The sequence below is a fragment of the Sitophilus oryzae genome, unplaced genomic scaffold, assembly GCF_002938485.1.
Source record: "Sitophilus oryzae breed Bouriz unplaced genomic scaffold, Soryzae_2.0 scaffold_1576_pilon_pilon, whole genome shotgun sequence".
Classification (NCBI taxonomy): Eukaryota; Metazoa; Arthropoda; class Insecta; order Coleoptera; family Curculionidae; genus Sitophilus; species Sitophilus oryzae.
The window spans coordinates 784,826-806,239 of NW_022146254.1; the positions used below are offsets into that span (position 1 = coordinate 784,826).

Genomic DNA, 21,414 nt, shown 5'->3' on the forward strand with positions numbered 1-21,414 from the left:
ATTAGTCCCCCTTTAAGTACCGCTTCCTACCATAAAATATAAAGGCTCCATAGCCTTTATTTCTAAGTTTAACAATTATTATCTAGTGTTTTCTAACGATATAAGAGGTGGTTTCAACGCTGTTTTTTAAATACCAATGTTAAAAACTAACGTATGCTTTCAGGATAATCGCGCTTAATAGGGAAACGTTAATTGACTTGGCGAACTATACAACTTACGTGGAAAAATCGACGTGGAGATATCGACGAAAAAATCTCATATTCGATCTCTTCCCGGTTTAGTTTGGAAATAATCCCTTTCCAATAAGCGCCCTGGACCCTTTTTTGTTCCAGAATTTAATTAAAAAGAGCCGGACGAAGGGCATTAACGTTTACTTTAGTTCCGAACTAGATCGCGCACGGCTTCCGATGGTCAATCGAATTTCAAAACTAGTTTTTGAAAAGGGGCAAACTTGGACACGGCTCCGAATTAAATTGTTTTAGTAATTTTCGTTGTATTCTTTACACCGATTTCATGACATTCGAACGGAGCGCTTTAAATCAAATATAGTGTAGTATTTTACACTCTATAATTTTTCGATTCATTCATGTATATTACAATTATTGTATAATAATAATTGTTTCTTACCATGTCAACAAATTTTGGAAAATAAATCAGTTTTATATTTTAATGATTATTTATTGGAAAACGATTTATTCTACTGCAAGAGAATGAGGTGTCATCAGCAGCTTTACTATAGGCTCTTGACTTCGTGAGTATTTCTGAGAGTCTAACCAACGAAGTAGAAGATCTTCCAAGACGACGCGATGGTTTATAATCTTTAGGACTAGATAAAAACTATATTTTTTTAGTTTAATATACCTTATATGGCTAGGGGTTGACAAGTAATTTATATTTGAAATCAAAACAGAATACGTGTTGTGAACACCTTTAAAGAAATAGACGTACATTTCTGGTAGATTAATTTTTGAAAAATTTTGGCCACATCGGTAGTTCCAATAAAAAAAATTAATATATAAAAATATTATATATTAAAAAAAATGATTACAGAAACTATTAGAATGTTTGAATTCCTTTTTTTCATGGGCTTTTCATAAAAAAATGTCTTTTGAATGTCTCTTCGAAATCTTTTTAAAGTTTGTTTTAGTGGCAATATTTTGAGAATTGTGCAATAATGAAGACGCCAGAAAGGTGAACCTTAAAATTAATGATTTAGAAATATAAAAATTGAAAATAAACCTCTCCAACTTGCTTCTTTATTATTTTAATAGTATATAAATGATTAATTATTATTGTAATTAATAGTACACCGTTTCGGTTGCTATATTTATGTTGTTTTCGGGACTAATGATCTTGGACCAGTTTGCGATACTTTTGAGCTTGGTGTGATAAAATTTGTGTCAAAAATTGTTGACAAAAGCCAGTATCTGGAACGGTTTTACAGAGGTTAATTCTCCATCTCCGATATCAATCGTACCATAATAGTACCAAAGTTCATGGCACGAATGGTTGTCGTCTCGGCGCACTTTGTAATGAGGTGTTCTGGTGTTTCTCCATTTTCCCCATAGAATCTGCATTCGCCGTTATTTCTTAGCTTCAATCTACTGAGGCATTTGCTGAGGAGACAACATCCTGTTAAAACCCCGTGACACTTCGAAGAGTGTTCTTTCTTAAATCAAGGAAAATCTCTGATTTTTTTCGGTCGTATAAGTTCTACGAGGGTTTTAGATCATGGAAGGATTCCCATTTCAGGTTACAGATGGCCATATTCCAGTTTCTTGAGTTCTGCTTGGGAAGCAGAACGGTTCTGGTTCAGTTAGTGGAGTGTTCCTTTTCCAGTTACATCGTATGATTTTTCATTGCCTTCTATCCCTTGGTGGGTGACACCTAGAGTAGGAGGTTGTCTTTGCCTAATTTGTTTAGTTTCTTTAGGTATTCTTTGGCCAACTTCGAATTGATGGTTAGTGAGTTGATCGCTTTTTTAGTTCTGCTTGAATATCGAATAAGATGGATTTCTTGTTTCCGATTGTTCCTATCTAAGTTAAGTTGTACGCATCTATCGATAGCGTAGATTTTTGCCTGAAAGATGCCGGGGTCGGTGCCCATTCAAATTCAGTTACGGCACAATACTAGTGATGTAAAAATTCTAAGTAATCGTTACAAAGTAACAGTTACTTTACGAGGACTCGAAGTAACGCTTACTATTTGAATTTAGGACTCGTTACTCGTTACTAAGCTAATTCGTTACTTTTGCGCCGGCAGTAATCGTAATCCCTGGAAATGCACGAACCGAGGACTCGATACTGAAATATTCCTTACTTCGACGTAGGTCTAGTTGTTATCAATATGTTTATGTTTAAAATGTTGACTTGACGCCGGCCGGTGTTTTGGATGGCAAATGTGTGATATTTTTATTACAATTATTATGGGGATTGGCTCATGCCGACCCGGAGGAGGGCTGTCCCTTTGCCGTTCGTTGTCGCTTTTTATTTATAGAATAGAATTGTTTATTTAGATTAACATATCTTAGATATTATTAAAAATAGATTCACGTTAGTCACAAAAAATGTTAACATCTGAAAAAGCAGAGCAAATATTTTTCTTCTTCAAAAGAGAATAGATATTTCGCCACCTACACTGTAAGAAAATCCACAAAATAAAAATAGTAATTTTAAATAGTAAACACTGCTGCGTTAATCCAAAGGACTTTTTTGAAGAGATGAATCCGCCACAGAGGAATATACATTTTTTTAATATTTTTACATTTTAACAAAAATATATACATTTTTTTAAATTTTTACTCTTTAATGTTTGCCTATTTATTAATGTGATACAAAGAGAGAGAGTGAGAGAGAGAGAGAGAGAGAATATAAAAAAATACTTTTTATTTATAATACACATATTTTCTTTGTTTGATTTGTTTTCTTTTATTTTTAATTTTATTAATAGTACATAGTTTTATTTAACATATCATTATAAAAATATTATACATATTATTAAAAACATATTATTCAGTACTTGAATACCGAGTATTGAAATTATCCTATTAAGCCCTTACAGTAGAAGAAAATGGAAACCCCTTATAGGTTAAACCGAGCATGCAACGAAGATCGCCGCGCACAATAAGTAACGAAGTTCCACATCAAGCCCAAGTCTTCCAGCCTGTACACAAAACAACGATTATAAAGTAACGACAATAAGTACCAAAGTAACGAGTAACTAAAGTAACTAAAGTAACGAGTCCAACATAACGAGTCCTATTACCAAAAGTAACTAGCAGTTACGTGTCCATAAAAGTAACTAAAGTTTAGAAAAATTAGCGTTAGGATTGGTTACTCATAAATTTCAGTTTGAGTTATAGAAATAATTGAGTTGTAGAGATAAAGAAATTCAGTTTATAGTGATAAAAATACATAGCAGAAGAATATTTCGAATTAAGGAAGTTTCATTGTATGTGGATTAGGTAAAATGCCACTGAGGAGTTAGTGGCTTCAAATAAAAAAATATAGTATTTTATCAAGAAATACTCAACTAATTTATTAGTTGAATATAGAGATGAAGGTTTCTTATAGAGATGAACGTATAGAGATGATATATTTGGGAAATCATTTCTCGCAACATCGCTTGTTGCGAAGCTTGTCCTGAAAAGCCTTTTTCGTTCCAGAATTTCATAAAAAAATAGCGAACGAAGGTCATTGACATTTACTTTAGTTCCGGACTAACTAGGACGGGCTTCCGATAGCTAATCGAATTTCAAAACTACTTTTGAAAAGGGCAAACGACTCTGTCCCGCCTATAAACAAAATTGTTTTAATAATTTTTCCTGTTTTTTTTCTACAATAATTTCATGGTATTGGAATTAAAGCTTCATTCAGAACCTCCCAATTAGTACAATTAATTAGTGGTTTCAATTACACTTTATACTTTTTAGTTTACGATCATTCATCATTCACAATGCCTAAAAATCACAATTAAAGTTAATATATTATCCCTTGATATTATCCTAACAACAGCTCACGGCAATCAGTTGGTATCCATAGAGAAATCCTAATATTTAGCTTATAAAACATTAAACTTTTGATTTTTAACCACATTTTCTCTTGACGGATGACATAATCAAAGACGAAAATGACATTCTTCGCAAATTTTGAAGTATAATTAGTGGAAAACTTAAAACTTTGTTAACTTTTTTCACTAATTGAATTCCTACCACTAATTTAAACGTTCTGAATGCTGTACATTCAAGTTAGACGAACAAACTTCTACGCTAAATGAAACCACTAATTTATTCCACTAATTGCGAGGTTCTGAATGAAGCTTAAGTGTTTTTGATTTTGATATAAACATATAAATTATTTTAGACTTATTTTTGTTACTTAGTACACGTTTTTTTTTCAATTCTTAATTTTTTTTTGATAATTCATTAAGATATTGAAGAAAGTCGTAAGGCATCTTTCTCCTCAATTGCTGTTTGTGAAAACATTAGTTTCTGATATTGAAGTACCTACTTGAGTCTAAAGAATTCACAAAATTTATATGTAGAATGTAAAATTTTTAGGTAGGGGTTAATCACCGCATCACCGCGACCTTACATATCTTGAGATATAACGGGTTATAACTCATCATACAGTCTCAGCGCTTTGACAAAAGTCAGTATCTGAGACGGCTCCACAGAGGCCAGCTCTCCATCTTCGATATCAGCCGTACCAAAGATTATGGCACGAACGGTTGCGCACTCAGTGATAAGGTGTTCTGGTGTTTCCCCATTTTCCCCACAGAATCTGTATTCGCCTTTATTTCTCAGCTTCAATCTACTGAGGTGTTCGTTGAGGAGACAGTGTCCTGTTAGAAACCCCGTGACAATACGAAGATTGTTCTTACTTAAATCAAGGAAAATGTTTGACTTTTCTCGGTCGTAAGTTCTGAGGAACTTCTTCGAGTGTCTTAGACCGTTGGAGGATTCCCATTCTAGGTTACGGATGGAGTCTTCCAGATTCTTCAGTTCCGCTTTCATGGTTTCCGCTTGGAAAACCGGACGGTTCTGGTCCAGTTAGTGGAATGTTCGCCCCTTTTCTAGCTAGATCGTTTGCTTTTTCATTGCCTTCTATCCCTTGGTGAGCGGGCACCCAGAGTAGGACGACTTTATTTTCCTTGCCTAATTTGTACAGCTTCTCTAGGCATTCTTTGACCAACTTCGAATTGATGGTTGTTGTTGTTACTTATATTTATACATATTATAAATAATTTTAATATTTAGAGTGACAGCTTGGAAAGTACGAAAGTAGCAATGGGATTTATCTCTTAGACTATCATGAAGATTTGAAATACATATCGTGGGATTCGTATTTATTACATTCTTCCATATTTATGACTTTATGACTCATCTACTAGAAGATAAAATATATTTATTTGCTTTTTGTTAACTCTCATAGCAAAATGTTAAATCGTAAGAATAGATTTTGAGATATCAATATCTAAAAGTAAGCGACACTTTTGAAGGCATTTCTGGTTTTCTTTGAAACCAACGATTTTTACATAAAGGTCACTAATACACGTATACACGTCAGGAAAGCCAATGTTCAGTCTCAATATTATATCTTCTCTCTTCTATATCTTTAATATTATGTTTTCTCAATGACTACTTTTAAAATCGTCGCCCTGTATATTTTTTTATGAAAAATTATCTACCATTATTAATAAGATATTCTAGAACTTACATATCAAAATAGCCTTGGAAATTGCAAGAAATTTCAAAGAAAATTCCATATCTGGCAGCACCCTTGCTTAATTTTCAAATTGTCCCTTTGTAATCAGCGTCCCGATTGATTTTTTGTCTACGAATTCAATTACACCGGACGAAGTGCATTGACGTTTATTTTAGTTCCAAACTAGATCACACGGTTTTCAATAGCCAATCGAACTAGTTTTTCACTGTCGCGTTTCAAGGAGTTTTTTTTTATTTGAGGATTTTCCGCTGCAGTTAACTGTGTCTTTACTGTCTTCTATGCGAAATGTAAATATTAACCGTTTACTAGGTTTTAAATCGGAGTTTATAAATAGGTGTTAGGTGATGTAGGTTATATTTAAATGTTTGCTGTAATTTTTGGCACGGGTATGATAGTTTCTACTTGCAGATCTACAAATGAGGTTTCATGAATATACACAGTGTGCAATATTAGTATACACGTTACAGAGATTTTGTACATTAGAAGAGATATAGACATGATTAAATCAAAGAACTATTTTGCTTTGTTGCCACCCTATAACTTCGTCTGTCCAAATCTAAAAAACCCGAGTACTTCCGAAGATATTTGGTAAAAAATTGTTCAGCAACGCAAGATTTGTCCTAATCATGAACCCTCTTTCTCACTTAAAAACAATATAGATGTCATTAACAAAATTAAAAATATAACATTACATGATGGTGAAATTTTGATGTGAGAATATATTGAACTTACTTCGCTATGTAGGAATCAAAAAATTGTTTTCAATTTAATAATCACTTTTTTGAACAGCGAGGAGGTACGGCAATGGGTAATCCATTGTCTCCATTTTTGGCTAATTTATTCATGAGCAGGTTTGAAATTGGGGCTAAAAATGAGTTTGAGTAAGTACTCAAACTAATTTTGAAGTTCCAAGAGTATGGCTTAGGTATGTAGATGATATTTTTGCGGACTCTGATGCACATTCTGACACCATATTTAATTTAATTTCTAAATTAAATAATCGTTTCCCTTCCATCAAATTTACCTATAAAATTGAGAACAACGATATATTAACATTTTTTAGTTACCATTGTATTAGTTATTAGAAATACAAATAATTGCCTGGAATTTGATATCTATAGAAAAAATTGATATGACTATCTAGTCATATCATAGTATTAAACATAAGGCGGCTAGTTATATTACTATTTAGACATACATAAGGCGGCTATTTCTTAGTACCAACGAAAGATTTAAAATATAAAGAAATTACATTAGGAATGTAGCTGAGTGTAATGAATATTCTCCTTTATTATTCGATAAAATAATTAGAAAACGTAGGTATAAGTTTGCGATTTCTGAAAAGTCGAATAAAGAAAGTTACGTCAAAATATTTTTTTAATACCGTTTAGAGACGACTACTACTTAGAGACGACAATACCGTTTTAGAGAGTTGTTTAAAAAGAATTTTTAAGAATGTCAATTATAAACTTGTGCATAGTGCTAATAATAAACAATAATTATTATTAGATAATCCTAAAGATAAAATACCTCCACTGGAAAGGTCCGGTATTTATGAAATTTCGTGTAAAGATTGTAATCAGAAATATGTTGGGTTGTGATCAGTATTAACATTTTTTTTTAATTGTGATTTTCTTGGGTATAGGTTTTTAGCCGACCATACCAATATAAATGTAAAGATAGTATAAACAGAGATAAAGGTCCAATTCCTTCCAGTTCTCTGTTCCTAGTTTGTTACTTTAGTTTGGTTTGGTTTGGTTTAAGAAAGATTTAAAATATAAAGAAATTACATTAGGAATGTAGCTGAGTGTAATGAATATTCTCCTTTATTATTCGATAAAATAATTAGAAAACGTAGGTATAAGTTTGCGATTTCTGAAAAGTCGAATAAAGAAAGTTACGTCAAAATATTTTTTTAATACGGTTTAGAGACGACTACTACTTAGAGACGACAATACCGTTTTAGAGAGTGGTTTAAAAAGAATTTTTAAAAATGTCAATTATAAACTTGTGCATAGTGCTAATAATAAACAATAATTATTATTAGATAATCCTAAAGATAAAATACCTCCACTGGAAAGGTCGAGTATTTATGAAATTTCGTGTAAAGATTGTAATCAGAAATATGTTGGGTTGTGATCAGTATTAACATTTTTTTTTAATTGTGATTTTCTTGGGTATAGGTTTTTAGCCGACCATACCAATATAAATGTAAAGATAGTATAAACAGAGATAAAGGTCCAATTCCTTCCAGTTCTCTGTTCCTAGTTTGTTACTTTAGTTTGGTAATTAATATTATGCTCGGTTGGTTTCGTCTCCCTTGGCTAGTTGTGCCACGCCTCTATACCAACTGACCGAGTATATAAACGCTCAATTTGTAGATATTAGTTTAGTGTTAATCATCTGCGATGATGCAAACATGGTTAGCGAAACGCGCGTCCAATGCAAAAGTAAAGTGTTTTGCTGTATTGCGGTGAATTAGTGCTTTATTTTGTTATCAATATTTAATTAATTTTTGCTCACAGTATTTGCAGAAAAGGGCAATAACGTTGATATTTTTATTTCCTTCTAGATACAGATCAAATTATACTTGTTTTGTGAAAAATTTATACATAAAATGTTTCCTGTATTAAAAAAGTGGATCAATACGTTTCAAACGCACATATAAATAAAAAAGTAACAATGAGCAAGCTAATGTTTACTGATTACTAATTTAGGGGTTAAAGTTGTTATGTTGTGGATTATTCGCTGTAAAAAATCCTCACGTGTGTGTGTAATAATTTTTTTACATTCTGTCGCTTGTAAAATCGATTTATATGTCTAGGGTTTAGCATTTTTAACGTCTGACATTATAGCATGCCATGCCACCTATACATCTTTTAAAGATATTCTCTGGATATTTTCAATTTTTGTGTTTACTATAATACAATCGTTAAAATTATGTTAAAGCAAAGTTATTCTCTATTAATAAATAAATTAATTTTAATGTAGCTAATAATATAGGTATCTTATCCAAACTGAAAATGTTCATCACTGACAGAGGTATTTTTTTATCTTAAGATAACCAAGAAGTATATTTTCAATGAAGATGATTTAATATTAGTATTATTTAGATAGTAATCCATATCCATTTTTATCAATACTTTTTATGGATACTTTAGATGATGAGGTTTCTAGTATGATTATAATAATAAATTTTAACTTCGCCATGTTTTGTTTTTCATAACGCTCATTATTTACACCATACAGAATAAAATGTTAAGTTACCAGAACTTTTTTCATGAGTTCAAACAAGCTAAATAATATTTTATTTGTTGAATAGTCATATGCGTCCACGTGACCATGCACACAGTGAGTATGACACAATGTGTTCGTTGATGCAATGTTTCGATGCGGTTCGTCGATACGATTTGTTAGTTCGTTTGGAAATTCGACCTTTGTGTTTGTGATATTTCTTTTCATGGTTAGTCCAAAAAACGACATTTTGCCAAACCTCCGCACAAACTATCGCATCAATACATATTCTGGCGCATGAAATCGACGCATTGATGAACCGCATCGACAAACCTAATCAGCGCATTATGAGCATGGGACTTAAGTCAGCAGGCTGGGTATTAATGGGCTGGATGGGGTGAATGGAAGTTTTATTGAAGTAGATAATGAATAATTATATTAGAAACTTATCAAGACGCATATGAATTGATATAAATAGTGATTTTTCTATGACTATTGTTCATTTATTTAAATCATTCCCCATCAATGTGTCAATTACATAATTTCTGTTGCTATATATTTATTCTTCGTTACTTCCAGTATCTGGTTTGCTTTTGCGTCATCCTCCTACGAGGAGGATGTTTAATCATTTTGACAATTTTCGTGTATATAAGCGCTACCAATTATTAAACTTTTAGTTATGTAATCGAGGGCGCTATTTTTAAATTCATTTTTGCCCACCATGGACATAATGGGCGCCGGGCTGACTAACTCTGGAATTTAAATTTCCCGCTGGTAATTCATATGGTAGCTCCGCTGTAAAAAATGACAAGATTTATTTTCTGACATTGTCATTCGTTTTGACACTTTAATTTTGTATTACGAGTTTTTGGTTTAAATACATTGTGTTGTTATACTTTAAGCTTAAAAAGTTTTACTAGCAGACCTTGCAGTCGATCATTGTTCTTTTTAGAACCTCTTTTAGTGCGAAATGTACAAGATAGCTTAATAGCCGTTCTCATCTCAAAAAACTCATCGCAACCGTATTAGAATATTTTGAACCGGAGAGCGGTAGTTATGTCACAAGTGCTGTTAAGGAGGTGATTTTTTTTATGTAAATAATAACTGTTTATATATTTATAATTAATTTATTTTTGTTCCCAAAAATATTTTGATTAAAAGAAGATATGTAAAAATGGGCAACGCTGTGCCGGTCAAGCTTAATCACGTGACTAAAAGTTTATTTGATATGATCTATAATTCAATTGTCCAATGATGCGAAGATTGATGTAAACTATATTGACGAGTAAATAAATTATATTGGTATCAAGATAAAAAACGAATTGGATGACAGAAACCAATATTTTTAAGATTGACATGGTGCCATACCTGCATTTTTAACAAGATAGCGAATTTTTGGAGAGTACGAATTTGGTGCCAAAACAAACGATATACAGGGTGTCCCATGCTGAGCGTGCATTAGAAGTTTCTAGAGAACCGCAATATCTAGATCGGAGATTTTTTGCACATCATTGTTTTACAACGAGATCTATCGATTAAAAATATTGTCAATATGGCGGCACTTCCGGAAATACCGGAAGTTGACAGCGACTTTCTTATTTTGAATGGGTGCCCCCATTTTTTATTACATATTTAAATTCTCTGTAAAATTCTATAAATATTGATATTAAACGCTATATACCTAACATTAACCGTTTTTGAAAAAAAAAATATGTAAAATTTTTGGACGAAAAAAACTACCTGTCAAAAAATTTGTATAACCTAAAAGTCAAATTTAGTGATTACCACAGCCACTGTGACATAAAGAGAAGACATGTGGCTATCTATTTCAAAAATTAAATTGTTCAAATGTCATATAATAATGGCGGCAACTGTCATGGAATTGAGCGATTAAAAAATTATCATAAATCATTTTTTTTCAAATGGAAACCCACTTTTTTTATTTCACTAGTGAAAAGATTTTCCATTTCCTTACTTTTTGAGTATACATATTCCTATACCTAAAATAAATCGCTTTGAAGTTATTTAAGATTTAGTTTGAAAACATATATTTTTCTTGATTTTATCTAGCTTCCTTTAGCATTAAGTGTTAAACAGACAGAAAATTTATTCCCATCTGTCAGAAAGTGAATTATTTGAATTTCCTATATTATAAATACTGCCTGCTTAAGAGTTTCAAAAGTGTATTTATAAAAATATATCTCGTATTTTCGCTCTTTAGTGATATCTAATTGCATAGTTGATATTATTAAAAAATACCGTATGATCGAAAAAAAAAACAGCGCAAAGTTGGCTTGGAAATAATGATCGATAACATACTGCTTTTTGAACAAATGACACAATATATATAGATATAGTCAGATCTATTGCTTTACATCGCTTGACGTTTACAGTCATAGGCTACTGGTTAAAATCAAAAAAAATATACGCTTTAGAACTAAATCTTAAATAACTTAAAAACAATTTATTTTAAGTATAGGAACATGTATAGTCAAAAAGTAACAAATTGAAAAACCTTTTCACTAGTGAAATAAAAAAAGCATTTTTCAATTTGAAAAAAATGATTTATGATCATTTTTTAATAGCTCAATTCCATGACAGCTGCTGTCATTATTATATGACATTCGAACAATTTTATTTTTGATATAGATAGCCACATGTCTTCTCTTTATGGCACCATGGCTGTGGTAATCACTAACTTTGACGTTTAGGCTATAGACATATTTTTGACAGGCAGTTTTTTGGTCAAAAAATGTTTAATAATTTTTTTCTTAAAAACGGTTAATGTTAGGTATAGAGTGTTTAATATCAAAATTCATAAAAATTTACAGAGACTTTAAGTATGTAATAAAAAATGGGGACAGCCATTTAAAATAAGAAAGTTGCTGTCAACTTCCGGTATTTCCGGAAGTGCCGCCATATTGAAAATATTTTTAAACGATAGATCTTGTTGTGAAACACAGATGTGCAAAAAATTTCCGATCTAGATATTGTAGTTCTCTAGAAACTTCTAATGCACGCCCAGCCTGGGACACCCTGTATATTATGTCTATACCTGTAGGGCTGGTTTACTTCTTGAGAAGAACTTTGGGTTTTTGGCCACTGGAAAAAAATTTCCAGTATAAGAGTTCTTCAATAGTTGTATTTTTTATTTTGAAAATCTTCCAGTGGCGAAAAATGTAGAATTCTTTTCAAGTAACGGTATATTATTACGTTCTCTTTCATTTTTATTTACCTAAGTCGCTACTGCCTGACGTGGTCCAGTTTTCGTCAGCGTCAAAATGCACGTCCACACTGACCCCTTCCTGACCCGTTGGAAAAAAGGCATGAGCAAGAATAATTCCCCTTCCGTCGAAGGGAAAATTGTCTCCATGATCTTTCCTGAAATAAAAAAATATGCCATGTTTATTTTATACGAATCCTACCAAGCTTTGAGCTCCATCTACGGTAACGTAGATGAAGCATGCATGAAAAACTATGTGTTATTTATCATCAATTTAATAAATTTATGTGTGATTTTAAGAGCAAAATAGTTATTTATGTATGAAGGAATTATAAGTTTAATTACCGGGGGCAAAGTTTCTGTCCCGAGGGACAATAATTGCCCGGGGTTATTAACGCTCCATAATTCCCGTGGTACATAGTTAATTTTATTTTTTACTGAATTTATTATATTTTGTCCTATTTTAAAACGACACAAATGTTACATTTATTAACTTCCGGTATATTTTGTATTAAAGCTGCTGGTAGGAATTTTGTTTGTTGCCAGGTTACTATTGTATTAAATGGCCTATTTAGACCTATTCATAATTTGACGATTTGTTGTCAATCGACTTCAGTTTTTTGTCCAGAAAAATGCCTTTCGCACGAATTCGGCACACGTTCGAGTATGTTTTCATTAAAATGGAGGAAATATCAAGAAAATCTTAATCTAAAAGCGACAAGCATTACTTTCACCTAAAATTGAATCCATTTACCAAAAGGAATGTAAAAAATACCTTCAGTGGCTGAAAACTGTTTTCCTAGCATGGTAATAAAAATTATTACAGTAGTTTATTACATTAAAAAAATACATTATGCCCTGATGCCACGCTCCAATAATGTTTACTTGCTTATTAGGAGTGCCAATTTTTACTTTTGTAAGGGCAAATAATAACCCACTAAACAGATGAGAATCTTTACCATGATTTTATCTGTGCCGAAAGTTGTAGTAACAATTATAATTTGGATAACTTCATAGATTGAATAAAAAGACCAGGGAAGGAGTAATAAACAAAATAAGCCAGAGCGCGAAGTGGTCTTAAAAAAATTTAACTAACTTTTTTCTGCTTTACTAACTTGATTTCTGCTTTATTAATATCAGTGGCAATAAAGTACCTAGGGTAAATAGGTCCTAAATATATTTTTAGGAACAAACTCAACAAACGTAGTTGAAACAATTGCATGTTGCACATGTGCACTAAAATTCACTATAACCACAATATAATCCAAGGCCTAGCATGAGGTCTTTTCAGGATAGGCTTCACCAGAGAATAGGTACATTAAAGAATTGTTAACTTTATGTTAAAAAATGGAAACAGATGCCACATGGTGTAGCCTGGCAGTACTAGCACACACATATAATCAGATAACATATAATAAAATAAGATTATATTATGATATCTGTGTTATTATTCAAAATTTCTATTGTTTCATGGTTGTTCGTATAAATGGTGGAGGGAATTATGGCATCTTAATTCCCGTTAATAATGTCCTAAAGGAGTTATGACTATTTATGGTTAGGGCAACCAAGAAGATATAAGTTTATATTAATTCAGTAAGAAATAAATTGTATAAAATAGAGTACGGCATCGAAAGAACTTAAAAGTTAGGCATAGGTAAACTTTTAGAATGTAGAATGTTTAGGAGGGGAGTTATCATAGCGACCTTAGAGATCTATTGTGTGTTCCCCTTTCTTGAGTTATAACGAGTCTCTTAACTAATCATCTTTAACAAAAAGCAGTATCTGAGACGGCTCCACAGAGGCCAGCTCTCCATCCTCGACATCAGCAGTAGGTACCAAAGTTCATGGCACGAACGGTCGTAGTCTCAGCACACTCAGTGATATGGTGTTCCGGTGTTTCCCCATTTTACCCACAGAATCTGCATTCGCCGTTGTTTCTCGGCTTCAGCCTACTGAGGTGTTGGTTGAGGAGACAGTGTCCTGTTAGAAACCCCGTGATAACTCGAAGATTGTTTTTACTTAAATCAAGGAAAATTTTTTATTTTTCTCGGTCGTAAGTTCTGAGGAGCTTTTTCGAGTGTTTTTCGAGACCGTTGCAGGACTCCCATTCCAGGTTACGGATGGAGTTTTCCAGGTTCCTCAGTTCCGCCTTTAGTTGGTTTCCGCTTGGAAAACAGAACGGTAGGTTATTGAGGATCAATTAATTTCAAATGTTGAATCACTCTGACCCCGCAAGAGGTTGATTCGGATTGGTAGATTGAACTGAACTTCCTCTTGTTTAATATTTTCTCTAGAAGTTTTAGAGAAGGTACCATCAAAGAATATATGATTCGTTTATAAGATGAAGTAACATGACTATATTTTCTCTAGTTAATTAGAATATGTAAGATAAAAATGCATGAGATTATTCAAATATAGACTGGTTGGATTTCTTCTACGTACAAGCTGATATTTTGATTAATATTTATTATAGTTCAAATGTATTATATTTTTTGATCATAAGAGCTAAATAGGAGTACCTGTTCATTAGAAATAAACTGCGCAAAATCAGCTGTAATATTTGATTGAGTTGGTACATTATGAAAAGGTTGTTTCATGTATTAAGATGGGCGTACGAATTGGGTTGCTGTCTTGTGAGTTAAAGTTTCAGGTAATGATTTTTATTGGTAACTAGTATAACTAAATTTTCTATATTTGTGTGTACTACAGAATATATATTTAATTTTGTAGATCTTTTTACAGTGGCGAAATTTTGGAGAGATGAATCCGCCACACAGAGGTATAGACATTTTTTTACAGAATATACTCGTAATATATGATTAACAAAGTACTTATACCTACTTTATTTTTTTATCGAAACAGTAAACATGTAATAAAAGAGGATATTTTTTTTATATTTGTTTGATAAACGATACTTCATTGATGTATAGTTCCCGCTGTAGCAGATATTATTTTAAAAACTTAACACAAACGTGCATTTTGTGTAATTTTATATTGCTTGCTTGGATATATAAAATGTTTTACGTTTGTTTGAATTATAATTTATAATTATTTTTAGAAACTAAATTATTTGCGAAATCTCTCTTTTTCTTATTAACGTTTCAAACAGTGCTCATCAATCGAATCTTGAATTCGAATCTTTAACTAATATAGTGCACGATATGTTGAACTTGGTACCATAATTGTACAAGTGGGTACAAATTATTCTTTCAAGAATCATTTATGAAGCGCCTCTCTCAGAATGAGGTTAACTATAAATAATTTGAACGTCATCAACATGGACTTGCGGATCAATTAAAATTAATAAACACCGAAAAAATGTCACTAAATAATATTCTCATCTTGTTTATATTTTACCGCTATAATTTATATATCTATAGCTTAAAATTTCGCGAAAAAAACCTCATAGGCGTGTTTCTGGGGTTAAACTATACTAACTAACCTAACCTAACCAGTTAAAATACTTGCACTTATTTCTGGGACACCTTGTATAACAAACGATGTAGGTATAGGTACGTCTTCAAGATAAAAAATGAGTTCTATCTGGATAAAAGCATATTTCATGATTTTACTCTAAACAAAAAAGCTTTTAACGGTTTGAGAGCCAATATAACTTCATTGTGAGAATATATTACTGTTCTAATGTTCTAATGTTAAGTGCGACTTTATTCTAAAAATCAGAACATGTGGGTAGCAAATGCAATCAATTGCAGGATACTTATACGAAGAGGGAGTCAATACTCTTTTCTAAGGACTCGAACCTTTCATTAGTATCACTAGAGGGCACCTGAATGAAGAAATCTATTAATTGTTTGCTTGAGAAATACTTGTTCTACTAATACACTCCTACATTAAACTATTTCCAAACTAAGGTAAACATATTTACCTTCCTCATGGACGTTTAAAATTCCCAAAACGGAAATTAATGTGGGCGACATCTCCCTGGATATATATTATAACTGTCCATAAAAGAAGATACTTATTCTATTTTTATTTACTCAATCCATCGATTATATTACATAAAACCCCAAGTAATCTCCAAGCTCTTTCTTTACGTAAAGAAAACAATGCAAAGAACATCGAAATAGTAAACAATTATTCTGAATACGGCATAAACAAATGTCATTTCTTTGAATTTCGAGCATGTAGGGATGTTTAAATGTTTTATTTACCTACAAAGATAAATTTGATGGAATACAGAATAAATGTTAGACAAAACCAATTACATTCTTTAGATGTCATTTGTTTGGATGAATTATTTGCTATTGCATGATGGACAAAACTTACTATCCTTCGGTTGCAATGTCTTGTTGTCTATTAGACAATGTCTAATATATAGTTCAGTCATTGGGGATCAAAAAAGGTTTGGAAAAAAGTCCGGAAGTTTTGAAACTTTGCAGGTTTATAGGTTTTGGAGTCCCTAACTAAAATCCATAAAATGCACATGCCCAGACTTGGCGGTCAAAAAATCACATTAAGAAGTTAGTGGTCTTTGTCCTAAAAACTATGCGCGAAAAAGCTGTTTTAAGCTGAAAAATTACATTGTAGATAAAATTACTTCTAAGAAGTTCACCTCAGAAATTGAAATTTGAAATTTCATCTATTATAATATAAGTAGTTTAGTCATTGGGGATCAAAAAAGTCCGGAAGTTTTGAAACTTTGCAGGTTTATAGGTTCTGGGGTCCCTAACTAAAATCCATAAAATGCACATTTCCAGACTTGCCGCCGGCGCCGCCATCTTGCCAAGATGGCGCCCAAAATCGGTATTTTGTAAATATTTCGAAAACTATGCGTTTTTAGCAAAAATTTGAAGGGAGCAAAAAAGAGAATAAAATTTCCTATAAAAAAGGTTCTATGAAAATGTTCGTTAAAGTCAACCATTTAGGCACAAAATCCCTGGAAATTTTACAATTTTGCGTAAAGTATGATATATCTATTTATAGTCGATTTTCCGAAATCAAATGTCGATTAGGGTTCACTAAAACTAGTTTTAGTTTAGTTTCTTCAATTTTGTCATGAAACAGTGGCGTATCATTAATTCGCTCATTAATTTATGAATAATTAGCATGCTGGACACCATTCATTGCGAACTTACCACCAGGTTCAGCATTGGTCTGGTTGTACCAAAGATGCTGAAGAATGGGGCTGGAAGAAAACAAAATTGGCATTTTTATCCTGTAAATGCAAAACCAACAACTGTGGTAAAGCGCAGGCTTTAAAATTTTTTTAAAGCCTGTGCCGCTTTTCTGCATCCGCAGGGATGCAGAAAATCAGAATTAAAATATTCAATGATTTGTGCATACTGCAATGGGAAATGAAGTGTTACTCGACGAATCCGATGAAGAGGAATTGGATTTGCCTGTAGATATCCCTCTGGTGGCTGAAGATGAAGAGCTGGACGAATTGAGAGACCACCCTGATGAGCCCAGCACAGCAGATACGATCGACTTTGACATCAATGAGCCAGGTCCGTCGGACTTGTGCAGATAAGTTAAAGTTTTTAATCTACCTAGTGGAGTAGGCCTCCGGGGAGACCACGTTAAAATAAAAGCGCCATATACTTTACCTCTTGGGTGGTGTGGAACAATAAGTACACATTTTCAATAATTAAAATTAATTATATACGCCACTGTTTCACGGCAGAATTGAAGAAACTAAACTAAAACTAGTTTTAGTGAACCCTATTCGACATTTGATTTCGGAAACTCGACTATACATATGTATATCATACTTTACGCAAAATTGTAAATTTTCCTGGCATTTTGTGCCTAAACGGTTGACTTTAGCGAAAATTTTCGTAGAATCTTTTTTGTAGGAAATTTTATTCTCTTTAATTTTGCTCTCTTCAAATGCGAAAAACGCATAGTTTTCGAGATATTTACAAAATACCGATTTTGGGCGCTATCTTGGCAAGATGGCGGCGCCGGTGGCAAGTCTGGAAATGTGCATTTTATGGATTTTAGTTAGGGACCCCAAAACCTATAAACCTGCAAAATTTCAAAACTTCCAGACTTTTTCCCAAGCAAAAATCCCCAGTGACTGAATTAATATTACACAACTCTAAAATTTTGGCTCAAGAGAAACACTGGCTTTGAGAAAACGGTAGATTGAGATACTGCTTTTATTTTCACTGTTAGTGAGTTTCTTCTAGTTTAATATATACTTTGATATTAACCAAATTAGTGAAGGGTACTTAGTAATCAAAATTACAGCATGGAACCCACGAGGAATTAAGAGACCTAGAAGAAAACCCAACCTGAGATGGGACCATGTTATCAGGAAATTGGCAGGGAGAACTTGGGCCTGCATAGCCAACAATAGACAACAATGGGCTCAACTACAAAGAGAGTATGTGAGTAAAGCTTGTTTCATATAGACGCGAATCGCGAATTGCGATTTTGCGAAACTGCTCTCATTGGGCCAATTTTACTGATCATGGCGGCGCTGTCAGAAATTTTAAGATGATTGATATGTTTTTGATATATATGGTGACAATTTTTCAACTTCAACCAAGTTATCCAACTCCTATACAGACAATCTGTGAAAATTCCTAAATTTTTTCTCATTTTTTTCCTTATTTCTTGAATTAAATTGTGACAAACACCTTGTTGCTTACGAAATTTGAATATTTCACATGTCCCAAATGACCCATAAATGACCTATAAACCTGTGCTATAAACTATAAACCCGTTCTCTTCTACGTATTAACAATAAGTAAATGGCAATTTTGCACCTTATTCTATTCCAATCCCACAATCATAATCGATATTCATAATTATTAAACAAATTTAAACTCATATTGTATGCTATAAAATATAAAATAAAGATCGTAAACACGAATAAATATGTATAAAACAAATTAAGTTATCTCAGGTTAGGATTTTTTTTTGGTAACTTTCAGTGGAGCAAAAATGAAATGTCCCTAAAAATTCGCGACTGTATGAAATAGGTCGGTCCAAATTTTGCGAATATTTTTTAGCGAATCGCTTTTCGCAATTCGCGATTCGCGTCTATATGAAACAAACTTAAGGCTACACCATAACTGGAAATCGTTGAATAAGGTCAAGATGATGACGATGGATTAGTAATCAAGTCATCCATCAATCGAGTTTATTGACAAAATAGCTTTGTAATTATATCATATATTTAAAAAGTTTCTTTTAATTGGAAGTTATTTTGGATTTAATTACCATTTATCTAATGGTAATCCATGGATGTAATTACCATTATCTAATGGTATTTAATTACGGCTATATCTTCCTTGTGGTTTTATACAACAATATGCCCATAGATGCGATAATCTTCACAGACAAATATATAAGTGAAACAGAAACTTAAAAATACTAAAATTAAAAATAAGTACGTATAAATAAGAAATGAATTGTTCAGGATTTTATCAAATAATAGGAATATAAGTTTTAACAAGACGACATTAAAGCTTTAACTATGTTCATTAAATATACTGTTATTACAGCGTGCCAATGGACCCGCTCTAAGTCGATGAAAGCTCGGCGTTTGTCTCCACCGCCTCTAGGGAGGTTCAAAAAACATCGATATATTGAAACATCGTTTTTATAGCATTTTTTATATACGTATATAATAATTTCTGTTCAATGTATTATTACAAAAATCGATGGCTAATTGAGGTGCTAAAAGTAGAAATTGGAATATGTGGCGGAATCGCCTCAAGAGCATTCTGGAAATTAAGAGACAGGGTTTTCTACAATCATGACTTGAGTACCAAAAACGAAACTTGCAGTGTACCGAGCAATTATAATCCTTACCATGTTATATGGGAGCGAAACCTGGGTGCCGTACCGCCGACACATGAACGCATTAAACAAGTTGCAGCAGAGACACCTTAGGCAACTCTTAAGAATCCGGTGGTTCCATCATGTCTCAAACGTATCGGTCCTTGAAAAAGATAACTGCGAGAGTGCTGGAGTCATGGTTACAAAATCCCGCTTAAGATGGGCTGGTCCAATATGGAGAATGCAAGAAAACCGCATACTAAAATATCTTATAGGGTATTAACATGCAGAATGAGTGGAAAGAAGCAGCTCACAATAGAACTCAATGGAGAAGAATTGTAAACTCAGTTAACAGCAACAACCAAAATGTAAAGAGGCAACAAAGCAATGATATTTTTGAATGTCCGGAATGCGGTAGGTAGATAACATTACTGGGCTTTTCAGTCACAGAAAAGCTCATGAAAGAAATCGCCTTGCGTGACCATCTTCTGATGTGTGTCGAATACTCGTCAGCGAGTAATGGCATTATATGTATGTACGTAAAAGTAGAAAAAATGATGGAATTCCTTCAACAACTTACCAGTATAGTAAGGAAGACAGTAAAAATGGTATACGCATTAATCTGAGGCAACCTCTCTGCTTTATGAGTATTCCATTTTTCCTGCCGGCCGATGGCCCAAGAACGTCAGGGGACGTAGAAGTTGGAATAGAGATGAAACAAAGCATATTATTTTCCAAGCCTGTCCTAAAGTACCACAATTTTCTAGTCGAAAAATGTCGACAATGCACTATTTTGCGCAAGAAATAACTAGATAGGAGATAACACATCGTGAAGTCGCTTCTTGAATGAATGAAGTGATCTTCACATGTCCAGGGTATTTCAAAAAAAGATGAGCCATCTCTAGCTGGGATATTCATCACGTCAAATAAGATTGATTTTTTTTTGTTTTTGCTACAGGGGGTTTAAGTCTTAATATTTTTTCGATTTATTAAAAGCATTTTTTTTGCGAATAATTTGGTACCACACCCTTGGTATTTCGAATCAAATTGTCGTTATGAACCGCATGTTACAATATCAAATAAACCATATGTGAAAATGTCAAAAGTTGACATATGATATGTCATTCTATTCAGAGTGTCATTCTCTATCGAATAAAGTAAAAATATACCGGGAGTGCCATTTAAAAATCAAAAGTTGTAGTCATTTCCGGTGAAACAGGAGGTAACCAAACACAATTGAATATGTCATTCAGTCCTAATTTATGTCATATACTAACGTACCAAATCTCGCTTTTTATCTGAAAAAATAAAGAAAGTTATAGCTATACAGGGTGCTACAAATTCGAGGTACGAGCATTGGTATCTCGGTAACCGTAATAGATACGAACATGGTTTAAATTGGGGCAAAGTTGCGCTTTAGGATGTTCACCAAGATACCACCAAAAAAGTTTTAAAAATTTTAAGGATTGCTGAGTTTTT

General features: G+C 32.7%; 1 protein-coding gene across 2 annotated transcripts in view; it reads right to left on the bottom strand.

Annotated features, from left to right (window-relative positions):
* The window catches only part of LOC115879121 (matrix metalloproteinase-2-like), a 245,013-nt gene that overhangs the window by 11,686 nt on the left and 211,913 nt on the right, over positions 1–21,414 (bottom strand). For both annotated transcript variants that reach the window (XM_030895778.1, XM_030895779.1), the window contains one exon: positions 12,196–12,341. In XM_030895778.1, the coding sequence (XP_030751638.1) occupies positions 12,196–12,341 (146 nt within the window). The remainder of the gene's footprint in view (positions 1–12,195; positions 12,342–21,414) is intronic.